Source organism: Cyprinodon variegatus, unplaced genomic scaffold, assembly GCF_000732505.1.
Source record: "Cyprinodon variegatus isolate N-32 unplaced genomic scaffold, C_variegatus-1.0 Scaffold198, whole genome shotgun sequence".
Lineage (NCBI taxonomy): Eukaryota > Metazoa > Chordata > Actinopteri > Cyprinodontiformes > Cyprinodontidae > Cyprinodon > Cyprinodon variegatus.
Genome location: NW_015150651.1, coordinates 535,868 through 550,176, shown reverse-complemented (window position 1 = coordinate 550,176; position 14,309 = coordinate 535,868). Strand labels below are relative to the sequence as shown.

The following is a 14,309-nucleotide window of genomic DNA, read 5'->3' as shown; positions in this document are numbered from 1 at the left end:
TGCCTTGCAGAAAGAAGGTTCCGGGTTCCATTTCCGGCCCGGGATCTTTCTCTTGGAGCATGCATGGGTTCTCTACGGGTACTCCAGCTTCCTCCCACAGTCCAAAAACATGTTAGGTTAATTGGCTTCTCTAAATTCTCCATAGGTGTGTGCACTTGAATGGTTGTTTGTCTCCGTGTTGCCCCGTGTTTGACTGGCGACCTGTCCAGGGTGGACCCCGCCTCCCACCCGTAGACAGCTGGAGATAGGCACCAGCACCCCTCGCAACCCACAAGGGATAATCATGTTTATGGTGAACAAAGTAACTGTTAAACCATGATATAAAGGGGGAGAGTTGAGTAGCGCTGTGGCTAGCTTTGCTCTGTAGCTAACAGGTTAGCCCCATTTAGCTCGGTCAGTTATCAATATTAAGCTACACTGCTTTTAACTTTGTGTTACAACCATTTGTTTTCTTCAAGTAGAATAACTGTTTTCTTTGTCTAAAACCTCTACTAAAGTCATTGTATGGAATGACTATGACCTGGATGACTGAGAATTTTCATCAGCATACTCTACTAAAGTCATTTTTAAGATGTTCCATTTGTCCCCTACCCTCAGATCTTACTGCAAAGAAGCTCTGACAATTCTTTTGTCACCTTGTTAAATTGCAGAGCTCAGTCGGTCTTAGAATGCAGTGCTTTCCTTCAAGACTCAGAATGATTGTTTTCTACTTTTGGCTCCTTTAGATCACAGATGAAATGTAAAAATGAAAGCAAATATGTGTAAGAATATGTTGATACTCCAGAGGAGATATAATTCTTAAGAAATGGGTGCAATACAGTTTTTCCGGGTGTGGTTGCCATATGATGGTATCATCAGACGGGGCAGGGCCCCGAGCAGATCTGGTACCTACACCGGAACCGGAGCCTGAACCTACAAGTTTGCAAACTCCTGCATCCGATGCAACTGTCACCCCATCCAGCTCATTCCATCTCATCATCATTCTCAAAGAAACTTGTTCCAGATACATTTCTGAAGGTGGGACCACATCTAAAGTACACTGCAAAAATAGAAAAATAAGATGTTTTTTTATATATATGCTGTGCTGCAGCTTACGGACACATGCGTCCAGAGAGGGGAAAGACAGTCAGAGTTTAATACAGGATGAAGAATATTAATTAATGCTGCACACTTTTTAAACAAAAGCAGTTTTGAACTTTAGATTTAGGCTATAAACTGAAGTATTTACAAGGGAAATGGTTTAAGTCCAGAGTCACCAGTGAAAAAGTCCCAGGCCTCTGATCACTTTCTAAAAATCATAAAATTAATAACTGGAGTCCAAGTCATGTGACTCAAGAGCCCACTTCTGGGAATTTCCATTTCAATCTTCTGTCACAGCTGCAAACTGAAGCTGTAAACCATTTAGGAATAAAAGCAGACATTAGCTTTACTAATCAGTGTTGAAGAGCTCTGACCTGAAAGACCAAAATAGATATAGCATAAAACCAGTCCACCTGGACCCTGGTTTGCTATTTTAACAGTCAAAGAATGAAAGATGATCTTTCAGCACCTGGGATCCTGATTCCAGGATCTGCTCTGGTCTCTTCCAGGTCATCTTATTGATCCCCAGCCTGGAGGTTTTCCTCAACACTTCCAATAAAAGCTAATCTGCTCCACAGGGGCTGAAAGGATTTGGTGATTCAGCAACCAAGAGTTAAATGTTCAGGTACTATGAGGGCCAGGATAACGATCACAAGGCTATATCTGATAAAAATATATACGGTTCTTTTATAAAAAAAACCCCAAAGGCCTGAAAAGCAGAAAAAAAAATGAAAATTAGGATCTTAGGTCTTTGCAAAACCATCAGATGGAGATTCCTGCAGCTACAGGCCAATCAATGAATCACCTAGTATGGAGTAACATTTGTTCCATTATTGTTGAAAGCAAAGAACAAATTTTGTAAATGTAAATGCAATGAAATCCAGACATAAAACGTAATTATGTTGAAAACTGATTAATCTGTTGATTATGTTTTCAATTAAACGATTAATAATCAGATACCCAAAGGTTCCTTAAAGAAGAATTTTTAAACAATTAAATCAGATGAAACCAAAACTTCTGGAGAGAGCATATTGATGGTTGAAAACGTTTGATCTTAAATGTAAAATGTTTACTTTTTTTTTTACAATCTTGATATAATTACTGCTCTAAGTGGGTCGCTGTCAGCTAAAGGCATATTCTAAAGTTTCTTTACTCCAGTTAATGACTAATCGATTAATGAATAATCTGACGATTATTTCAATAATTGATTAATCAGATTTATTTTTAAAAAATTTCAAATTTCTCTTTTTCAGATCGAGTTCTATGAATTTTTTTTTTTTTTTCCTCTTTACGGCTCTCATTGACCAAAACAAATGTGCCTCTTCATCCCTCGCTCCAGAGGAAAGCTCACCCCAGAAATGAAGCAAATGTGATCTGGAAAATGAAGTAAAAAAAAAAAGCACAGTCTGAAAAAGAGAAATTTAAGACATTTCATTTGGTAAAAAAATTTATTTGTTGAAAAAAAACAACGGAAAAAACTTTTCTATCCAATCCTTTCCTATGTTTAAGAATATTTTTAAATTGTTTTAAATTTGCATTTACAAATATATTGGAACAAAATCCACTCCATAACAGTCAACTATCAGACCTCAAAGTGACTGAAAGTCACAACAGACTTTATCCCTAAAGGGATGCAGGACGCCAGCTGGGACTTCTTCTGGCCTCCAGCGGCCGGTCACCTCCATTAGACGACCTGGACCACAAGCTAATCATAGCTTTTGATTCACTTTGGCTAAATTTACACTTTTTCCAAATAAATACACAAATCAGTCAACGTGTCTTTAAACTGGACTAGAAGGGGTAAAAACCTGTCTGTGAAGCAGTCCATTACTCCCTTATGACTAACCCGCTCTCTCAGCGTCCTGTGAACACCAGCAGTTCATCTCTACTCGCATTCTCAACCTCAGTCATTGGATGGAAAAAAAACAAAAAAAAAAAACTTAATATAAGAGCGTTTCCTCCTAATGTGAGCAGTTAAATAACATGATCTGTAAATAAAAGGAGTATTGTTATACTTAACATAAAATAATTAACTACATGCACTAGAAATATATATATTTTTGTCTTATTTTAAATGTTTATTATCTTTTTCTTTTGGAAAATCAACTCAATACATTTTTGTAAAATGCATTCCTGTTATGAAACACCAGCTTACTTTGATTTCAGTTTTGATGTGTAGTTTTCACCATGTATGTAAGATTCTGCTGAATTCTAATCATATAAAACATTGAAGGGATTTTATCTAAAGTGATCAGAGTAAGAGGGTTTGATACCTAACCTTAGCTGTTAAAACTTCGTTCACTTCTCAGCTTCTACTTTGTGTTGATCTACATCTTAAAATCCCAAACAGAGGTTTGGAGGTTGGAAAGGTTTTATTTGCTGCTCCAGCAGCACAGAAACATCTCCGACTTCAAGGAGTCCACCTTTCTGGAGAAACTGAGCCATGAGAGCAGAGAGCAGCAGGTCACCACCGTTACCGACTGATCCGACATCAGCCTGACAAACAGGAAGGTCCTTTTTCCTCCCACATTCCTGTACGTTTAGGTCTGTGTGTTTTCTGTAGTTTTTTTATTTTTCCACTCAGCGCTCTGTTTAAACACAGACATCTGTAGGATGGATCAGATTTTCAACAAACATCAGCAGCTTTGCTTCACTTACAGACAAAAACTCTGTGAAGCTGATGCTGTTGTCCCTGTCGCGGTCCAGTTTCTGCAGAATCTCTCGGATCATGTATCCTGGCTGGGCGTGGCCGGCCTCTTTAAGAAGCTCACCGAGCTCATAATCGGAAATGAATCCATTGTGATCCAGATCTGGAGGGGGAAAAAAAACAGAGTGAGACCGATACTGGAGTAGAGCTGAATCTGGCAGTTATCAGCTTCGGTGTCAGAGCTGCTAAATGGAGGCATCACCGTTTCACCTCTCACCACCAGCCTGATTGATTTTTTATCATCATTTGTTTAATGGAAAGGACAAGGAGAAAAAACAAAACAAAACACAGGTACGTGTCTTTTGAAAACGACACCTACAAAACAATCACTTAAGACATTTGATATATCCATCACCAAGTAATATGTTAGTAATATTTATAGCCAGGGACGGTTTAGTTTTGCATCTCTCTGAAGTCTTCTAACTAACAAAGTTAAGTTGATGTCTCCTACTGATGGCTGTTACTCCTTTTTTTTATCCTGTCTGCCATTAATGCTTGTTGACTTGAGTGAACAAATACACACTTAGGTATGGATTAAATTTTGCTCCAAAATATTTGATAAAAACAGGTTTTGTAAATGCAGCTAAAAAAAATGGCATCCAGGAATGAAACGTTGAAAAAATTCCTAACAAAAAAGTTAGGTTTAACTTTAAGTTAACTTTGTCGATTCCAATATCTTACATTCCAAACTTTTTTTTTTAAACAAACTTTAATATATTTTTTAACAGACTTAATGTTTTCAAATTTTTTTTTTTTAAATTGAGTTTGACCAATTTCAATCATTTCAAGCAATTTTTTTTAAAGATCACATTCTCTTCACTTTACATCCAAAGAAACTCTCACATTGACCAATAAAAATTTGTATCCAGCATCCAGCAGACCAATAGAAATTAGTCTTTGCTCCTCTCTCCGGAGGAAGCCCCGCCCCCAGAAGTTAAGACAATATGATCTGAAAACTGGCATTTGAAAAGAAAGAAAATCCTAAAGTTAAAACAACAAATGAAAAAGAGATATTTAAAAACAAAAACTGGGAAAAATAAAATGAGAAAAAAATTGAAAAAGAAAAAAAAAAAGAAAAAAAACCTGGAAAACACAAAATAAGAAATAATTAGAAAAAAAAATAGTAAAAAAAAATAAATAAATAAATAAGCTTTCTAAGAGTTTGCTTCAAAATTAAATTTTTGATTGAAAATTTTTAAATGACCATTTATAAATGTGTTCTTTGGCTGCAACAATGTTGGAATAAAATTAACTCCACACTCCTGTAAATATTGGCTTGTGATCGTTGACTATGAAGCAGGTTGTAAATTTAGAAACATGTTCAGATTGAATTTTATATCGATTCTCTCAGCAATTAAATATATTCATACTCTCGTTTCATTTAAGCCGCCATCTACAGATTTCACTTAGCATTTAATCTGATTTAATGATATAGGTTAAACATAGACCCAAAGTTGTTGTAACTTAATCCCTCATTTATGAAAGCTCTACATCTAAACCAAAGTCGTAAGAACTCATGGTAAGCAACCTAAATAAACCCAATGAATCTGACACATGAAGGAAACGCCTACTGAATCTGCACTTAACCCTCCACAGGCATAAAAAAAGAACTACAGTGAAATATATATAGTAGGGGTGAAAATTGTATACATTATATACAGTACGTCCACATAGAGTTGAAGCAAGAGAAGGACTTAAAACCACAGATGAAGCCAAATTTTCTTTACTCACCGATTTTTGCAAAGACCTCCCTCATCTCCTCCTCCTCCTCTTTTGTTATTTTGCCAGACATGTTTCTGTGATTGACCAGGGGTGGTCAGCCAGAGGAAGGTGCGACTGCGGAGAGAACAGAGACATCAGTGAGGGTTTAAAACCACAGGAGGAAGCATCACAAACACTTTTCCATTATCTGCAGTCTTCAGTGCAACAAAAAAAAATACAAGAAAAACAAAGCTCTACCTCCCAGATCTTCACCCACCACCACCCCCCTAATTACATCAACTACTCCATTTAGCTCTTTTCCTCTCCCAGGCCTGTTTGTATAAGCCAGTCAGAGTAATTTCCTGTTAGCTCCATTGTGATGCAACAAGCCAACACTGCGATAACGAGGCCAGGAGAGCCAGCATGGATCCTACTGGAACTCTCTAATAAAGACGCTCCAATTAAAATCAGTTCAGAAATGTTTTCCAACAGGCACTTTCTGCTGAAATAAGATATTTCCTGTTCCTTCTGTAAACTTTATCCACAGACATTGAATTATGTGTTTTGGGGACGTAAATGCTGAGAACTTTGGAAGTAATTGTTGCTCTGATGTCCAATAATCTCCAACCTGGTTTCCTTCTCTACTTTGAAAATGTTTTGTTTGGTATCAGAGATTTCAAGATGAAAAATTTTTCTGTGTTTCTGATCGACCTTATCCTTTTCCCGAAGCAACTTTCATATCCATAAAAGTGAAATGGTGTAAAGGAAGCACCATTAAAAGATCTAATGGATGTTAATCTGGAACTGGATTTAATCTCAGATTCAAAGAGAAAAAATGCTATAAAACAAACAAACAAAAAAAAACTTTTTAAATTGCATTTATAGAAAAATTTCTCCCGAAACTCCCAATGTGGCATCGAAAAAACTCCCAAAGTGGAAAAAACTCCCAAAGCGGCGCGTGAAAAGCTCTAAAAAAAGCGTAAAAGCTCCCAAAACCAAGCGGAAAAACTCCCAAATCAACGAGTACCAATTCCAGACCAATGATAATGGTCAGTACTTCTATAGCACCTTTTCTCAACGGTCTTCACGCTACATCCAGTCATTCGCACATTAACTCACTCAATGATCGTTGCCAGCCACACCGTAGCCACAGCTGCCCTGGGGCACGCCATACATGGGCGCCAAACTGCCCTTTAAGGACCATCAGTGCAATTTATCAGCACATATTCCAAAATAATTGGGTACAGTTGTAGACTCATTATCACAAATCTGTGATTTGTATCCCATTGTTGCAATAATAACTTTAACTTTTATTCTCATTAATGAAACATTTTATGTCACATGAATGCCCAAATGACAACAAGGAACAAAATCATATCATACATTTATTCACGTTTATTGTTGTACGTTTACAAACCCTAATTTTTTTGACAGTTACGCTATTGTTTTCATAACTACTGTAATTGAATAAGAAGCAAAAGTAAAGTTTGAAAAAAAAAGACACCAGCCCATCGGGGTTTTTTTTTTTCCCTCCTACATTTTTATCCTTTTAAAATCCCTCATTTGTGCCCAGCAGCTGTAATTAAAAGCCAAGTTCGGGTTCAAGTGGCAACCCAACATTTAGAGAGAAAAAGGAGCCATTTAAAGCAGGAAAGTTACACACTTTGACACGCAACTGGTTATGGAGCAGAACAAAAACCTCTGTGTTCCTACGAACCGTCTGAAAATCACAGGGAGAGAAAAAAAAGGGGGGATTTTTTTTTGGGTCGGCCCCTTCTTCCCGTCCTTTAGCTTCAGGCCCGGGCAGATTGGGCTTCGCTTCACTGAGAGGTGTGAGCGTAGGGAGTACGCCTCCACCTCTGTGGCCAAACCGGAATGGTGGCATTCCTCCTAAAAACAAAGTGTTGGTGAAACAGGAGAACTTTTTGCCCAGACAAACCGGGTTAAAAAACAAGGCCGCTTCACTCTTTGCCATCGCAGCAAACTAGGCCATCCATGGCATAGTTATGACGAGTTTTTAAACAGCACAACATTTTTTTAAACCATATTAGGGAATTCTGCAACCTGATCCCGACCAATCAGACTTCAAGGTCATTTTTTGAAAGCATGAAGCAAATTCCTTTGGCTGCAGAAGGCAGATCTGGATCAAGCTGACAGCGAACAAAGCCCTGCATCCTCCCCTGAATAGGAACAACAATAGGAGGCGAATAAAGATGATTCAACAGCCATGTGGCTCTGAGTCGTGACTCAGTTCCTTTACAGACTTCATACAGACAAAACAAAGGGATGAATTAAACACAAAGTGCAGACGGATTCACATCAAGGTGTGACCAGCAGCTCTAATCAGCCACATCAGCAGAGCGTTTTTTACTTTCCTAGCAGAAAGTATCTGAATCAACGGGAGCCAAACTCCTGACTAAACTATTAGGAAAAACAGCCGTACCAGTGCTGCTATTTTTAACTTTTTTTTCCCCAAAGGATGTGAGAAGTGTCTGCGGAGGACAGCCGGGCTGTAAGCGGGAGCTGACAAAACATTACCTCACCCGCCATAGCCTGTCCTACAGTGACCCTCGGCAGCGTGGTAACAGAGCAGGGGTTAAGAACACGGCGCGGGGGCCACAGATGGCCGTGGACAACTGTGAGCCGGATCGCCAGCTAATCAGAAGAATAGGGGGTCTGTAATCGCAGCGTGCAAAGTGTGGTAATAAATCCTGCTCTGAGCGTCAGGCTCCAAGAGACAGTTGGTGTCTGTGACAGCTGGGTGGGGAGGCTGGGTGTGGGGGGAGTTCACCTGTCTGAAGGGCCCGTTGGAACCCAGACCCACTTCAGCAACATCGTCTTTAAAAGGGCTGGCTGGAGCTGCACTAAATGAGATTCTAGATTTAATCGTTTTTATTTATAAACAGCAGACTTGTCTGTACTTTATAACGTGCCTCTTTTGGCTCTTGAGGGCCTGATTTGCTCTACATTCGAGTCACTGCTGACCTTTGTCAAATGCCTCTACCCTATATGGTAGCCCACTTTCCTGTCTGCAAATTTCAAAAATAACAAAATAAAGGCCACTAGAGCCTAAAAAAATAATCCTTTTAAAAAAAGTTACTCAAGCCTTGATTTAAACAAAAAAGAAACCTTTATTAACAGATCAGTTTTTCATCCTTTCAGATTTGTTCCTAATATCGTCTGATTTGGGTTTAAACTAGAGCGACAAGCAGTAAGATAAAGATTTTTCTGAGGGTTTAATTTTTAAATGTAACTAAACAAATTATAAATATAAGATTTGTATTCGTTTTTTATATCAGAGATTTCAATGCAGCAGGAATAAAAAATTGACAACAATGAATTTACCTCCTTACTGAGGTTTTGATTCTTACTGATAAACTTGTAAATTATATACAAATATTTGATTCTTGTAATTCTAATTATTGAACTTTTTTTTTTTATTTACACAAAAATTTCTGTGATTTATACTTTTTGCTGAATTACAGCTTGTATCCGTAACTTCTAAACTTATATTTTCACAGATGGAACATCTGATGTCACATTTAAAGATGAGCTGACAAAAAGCTCCAAATGCAAATTTAAATACTTTCATGTTTAATTACTACAATTTACAAATTCACTTAGTAAAACATTTATCTTACCGCCTATCAATCTACCTTTTGTTTAAACCCAAATCATAGGTGGTTATAAAGGAACCACTTTGATGTAATGAAACAGAAAGAAAACACTGAGCTTAATAAGCCTCGAAACGATGCGATCAGACACTTCCGACCTCATTCTAATCGCAATACACCCTTTGGTGGGAAGCCATTACTGAGGGAAGAGGACTGTCAAGATCAGTAAGGTGTGTAAAAGGAAGTCAGACAGCATAAATAAGACCATGGAAGACAGGAAGCTGTTGGCAGACACCGGGCATTTTTTACCTGTTTGCATTGATGCTCCATCCAGGTAACTTTGTTTGCTGGATCCATTTTTAGGCATCTTTACTCACAATTTCCATTAATGGTTGCAAAGATTGCTAGTTTCTCCCCGACCACCCGTTACCCATATTTAAAAAGCCTGACATCCCATTTCTGATTTTGATAGATACTTAATCACATCACTTATACTATCACTTGTTATAAGATCACAAAACACCTTCAATATTCCAAACTTATCTTGCTGAAAAACACTTAACAATTGATGTGAAACAAACACTTTAAAGTAACTGCTGTTAAAAAGTTTAGAGCATTGGCAGTGAGTGATTTTGAGACGTTTCCAGGAGTAGATAAGATCAATTATACATCTAAGTATCAGATGTCCGCAGATCTTTATCTAAAATCAAGGAAATGAAGGCCGATTGATGAACCGGCCAATCAATCATTGCACCCCAACTTCCATCCAACCAATGGCGACAAAAATGGTTGACAGAATCCTCATTAACCATTGCATAGTACTGCCATCAGGAAATATCACAATTCTGATCGAGAGACAGCAAAAATTTTACATAGTTTTTAAAACTGATTTAACACCACATTTAAAAGCGACTGAAGCTGAAAGTTAATCCTTTTATTTTGGGGACTAAAAAGTTCAGAATTGGGTCGTTCAGACCATCCTGCAAGCCTCAGACATGATAAATCCTGGTGATTGTTAATGCCTCCACCTGAGTTTTCTGGAGTTTCTCACAAACTCAGTCAGGCTGAATGGTGTTAAATGTTCTGCAGAAATCAAAGAACACGATCCTCACAGTGCTTTCTGACTCGTTTAAAGGACAGTGGGTTGGTTGGAAGCAGCTGTATGATGGTATCATCAACTCCATCCCCATGGCGATAAGCAAACTGCAGGGGGTCCTGAAGCTGCTTGTTTGCTTGCTGAGGTGAACCAACAGAAGTCTCTCTAGGACCTTCATGGTGTGGGATGTCAGGGCAACAGGTCTATAGTAACAGAGGACTGCTGGCTGAGTCTTTTTTTAGTACTGGAATGGGATTCATTCAATCAATAATTTGCATCCCTTCTAATTAATAGTGTTATTAATGAAGGCTTTGGATCCGTTTTCATTTCTTCTCCCAGAAATCCCATTTTGAGGCTGTTGCAGGATGAGGAGGAGCTGCCACCATCAGGAAGCTAATCACTTTATGCTCATCAGTCGCTTCTCAAACCTTACAGATCAACGTTTCTGTTAAATGGTTAATCTTATATTTAACAAAGAAAATAAAAAAATTTGCTTCTAGGTCGTTCTCATTTAGCAATCCTTCATAAAGGACTTTGGAATAATAGGATTCATCACCAGCTAAAAGGAAATATCAGAAACAAACGCCCTGCTTATGAGTTGTCATTTAGGCTATGATCACACTACAGGCCTTCATGCTCAATTCCCATTTTTTTATCCGATTTTTTTTGCGTTGCCCTTCACCTTTCCAAATATATGCGACTTGTACGTGATCTCCTGTGTGAACTGCATTCATACAACCTAAGTGTCCCGCATGCGCAGTGACGTCACAAGCAAGCGTGCTCTGTGTTTACGGGAGTAAACATGGATGGTAGTGCTGGAGAATATCTAGCGATCTTTCCCAACGTTAAAAAAAAAAAAAAACTTTCCAAGATGGTTAAACATAAAAACTGCTCTCCGCATTATCGTCTTCCATGGTTGTTGTTTTTATGCCACTTCTGCGTAGCAAGAAGCAGAAGGCTCACCTCTGTCGGGTATTAATGGCGTTCAGGTCGGATGGATGCGACACAGGTCGCATTTGAAAAGATCAGATTCATATCGGATTCAGGACCACATAGCCAAGTGGCCTGGGTCACATTGGAAAAAATCTGATCTGTGTTGTTCAGACTGTCATTAAAAAGATCCAGGTCGCATATGGGCAAAAAAAATCAGATTTGGGTCACTTCAGGCTGCAGTGTGAACATAGCTTTACAGGGGAGATGTGGCCCAGTGGTTAGGGCATAGCGTTTGGAATCCAGAGGTTCTGAGTTAAAGCCCCACTCCCACAGTCCGACACTCTGGGTCCCTGAGCAAGACCCTTAAACTCACACTGCTCCCCAGGCTCCGCACAATGGCAACCAACTGCTCCCCAAGGGGATGGATTAAATGCAGAGTGTTAATTTCATTGCCCTGTACTTGTGACAGTGTAATGACAATTTTAAAAAAAGCAGAAAGAAAGAAAAGAATAAAATAATTTGAAATGATGAAATTGATCAAATCTGCCAATTGTTGAAATTTACTTGAGAAATCAGGTTTCAAATATTTAATCTTTTGATCTCCAACAATCCCTTGGAGCTCCTATTAGACAGTTTTATATGTTTACATGAAGCCTTTGGACTTTTATCCATCTGCTAGGAAAATATAGAAGGTTAAGGAATCAAATTACAGTGAAAAGAAATTATCAAAACAGGCAAAAGTAAAAATTATCTCCATGCGGCTCAAAAACAAGAATTGCATAGATAAAAATGCTGCTTTAAAGTAGCACTTTGGGGTTTTTCTTAATAAATAAAACACAGCAGGATCTGAACAAAATGTACAGCTGGAGATTTATCGGTTATACCAAAAGCTACAATTAACAAGAAATGTAATAAATTAGCTTTAATATGCTTTTCAAGCAGCTGTTCAACAGATTTTGTCTTAAGCTTATTTTTATATTTCCCTCCAAACAGCAGCATCTAAGCATGGAGACAAAAAGACAGAAACAGTTTCGCTGACGTGTTTAACTGTCGCCTTTGGTTCGCTGCCTGGAGCCAATTAAAAATGCAGGGCTGCTCCCAGATGGCCGAGTTCGATGTTAAAGGCCGGCCGGGCGCACCCCGCCCCGGATGCCGTTTTCATCCACATTTACGTGGGAAATGTTAGGCACCCAAATAGAGCGGGCATTCTTCCCAACTGTGGTCGGGTTGATCTGCACACACCCTGTGCCGTCTGTGAGGACGCCTCCTTCAAAAGCTGCAGATGTGAAACAAACGCTCTGCCTCTACTTCCTAAGCCGGAGAGCAGAGATAAGCTCACTGTGTGACAGGTGAGGAGGCCACGATGGTGATGATGACTAAGGTGGGGGAGTTTAAACACACTGACACAGAGCTCAGCTGCAGGCTGAAGCGGCAGGGGTTGAAATCGTGCCATAATGCAAAGATAAATGATAAAACCAATGTTGGAATATTCAAATAAAGCTCTCCTTCCATGGCTGCCTTCACTTTCTCTCTTTAACACTAATCGCTGAATGAGTGTGAAGACTAGTATTACCACTCGAACGGAAACCTGAGAATGTCATTCAGCAGGTTAGCGAGGGCGTAGCAGAATCAGACGGTCGGCCACACCTTCAAATGTTTGCCATTACCCAACAAGAGCCGTTTCAAGTATGATCCTTCAAATGCAGCTATGAGTGGGAGGGCTGGGAGGTCATTCCGGAAGTTTCTGGAAGAATCTTTGAACAAAATAGAGAAAGGAATCTGCCATATAGCTCAGGTGCAGAAAGCTGTTTTGGTTTTCAATTGTAGGCTAAATATCTGTGTTAAGGTATATTTCTATCTATGCATCCATCCATACCCTCATTTAACTTATATATATATATATATATATTTACTTACATGCACAAATGCACAACCCTGTACCCGCTCCTGAGAGGGAACATCTATTAAATGCGTGCCAGAGCCCATTTCTCCTCGTGCACGCTCCGTTTAAAAGTTGCTGTCTGCATCGCTCATACAAGCTTACTTACCTAAAGAAGATCTGCAATTTTTCAACTATTTCAGACTCACCACCGGTAATTGAAAATGGGGGCGAGCACGTAGGACGGCCTTACGTAAACATATCATCAGAATGACTGACAGTTAGGAGGACCACTTATTTTGATGATCCACCTGGAAAAGGAACATCCTCCACTATACCTACTAACGCCATTACCTTTTTTAGTAACGAGTAATCTGATTAATTACTTTGACTGTAACTATTGCCAACACCCTCTTTTTTTTTTACTTTTTTTCATGATAGGACTCGTGCGCACCTTGTCATGAGAGAGGGGAGGATGAGATTGGCTGATGTATAGCGAGATTACGTCTGTCAGTTGGGTAGGTGGGTGTTTCCGCTGGCAGCACACACAGAGAGATGGAGAGCCTTTTGCAGATGGAAATACCGGTGTTATGTCGAGTTCCGTTTCCCCATCAGATACGGTTTCCCCTGCATCTCCGCACATCGCAGGCGGCATGATTCACTGCGCAAGCAACAGGAATTGCGCATGCTCGCTAAAGGCGCGTAACAGCCGCCCTGTGCTCGCACCACAGGGGAACTACGGAGAGCTTGAACGATAGAATGTTAGCCTATATGGAGAAAGGGAGAAATATGGATGGACAGATAGATGGATAGATAGATAGATGTTGCAGTATCTATAACAACCCAAACACACAGGATTTCAGAATTAGACATCCCCAGTTATTAATTTCATACACTCACCAGATCTGAACGCCCTGTTAAAAAACTTCACACCCATGAGTAGAGGTAATGCAGCCTGATGATATTCGCACCGCATCAGATAGCGTTCCCCCCTGTCAGATAGGGGAATGCTATCTGACAGGGTTTATAGTCCAGTCAGACAGCGTTCCCTCCATGTTAAGCAGGGGGAACGCTATCTGACAGGGCTAATAGGCCCGTCAGATAGCGTTCCCCCCTGATGTCATTTACACCGAGTTGCAATATATGCAAAACTCTCTGCAGGTTCTTGTCTTTGTCGTCCGCTCTATTCAGCTGGCTTTGGAAACACACGGCGAGAAGGTGGGGGCCGGGTGGTGAGGGCTACTGGAGCGAGAAACGCAAAAGTAATGCAATAGTTACTTTTACTAGTAACTAGTTACT

General features: G+C 39.5%; 1 protein-coding gene across 1 annotated transcript in view; it reads right to left on the bottom strand.

Annotated features, from left to right (window-relative positions):
- The window catches only part of LOC107087894 (plastin-3-like), a 32,329-nt gene that overhangs the window by 15,720 nt on the left and 2,300 nt on the right, over positions 1-14,309 (bottom strand). Inside the window, exons 2-3 of the mRNA XM_015379724.1 lie at positions 5,519-5,623; positions 3,739-3,890 (exon numbers count right to left, since the gene is read on the bottom strand). Coding sequence (XP_015235210.1) covers positions 3,739-3,890; positions 5,519-5,579 — 213 coding nt within the window. The 5' untranslated portion in view covers positions 5,580-5,623. The remainder of the gene's footprint in view (positions 1-3,738; positions 3,891-5,518; positions 5,624-14,309) is intronic.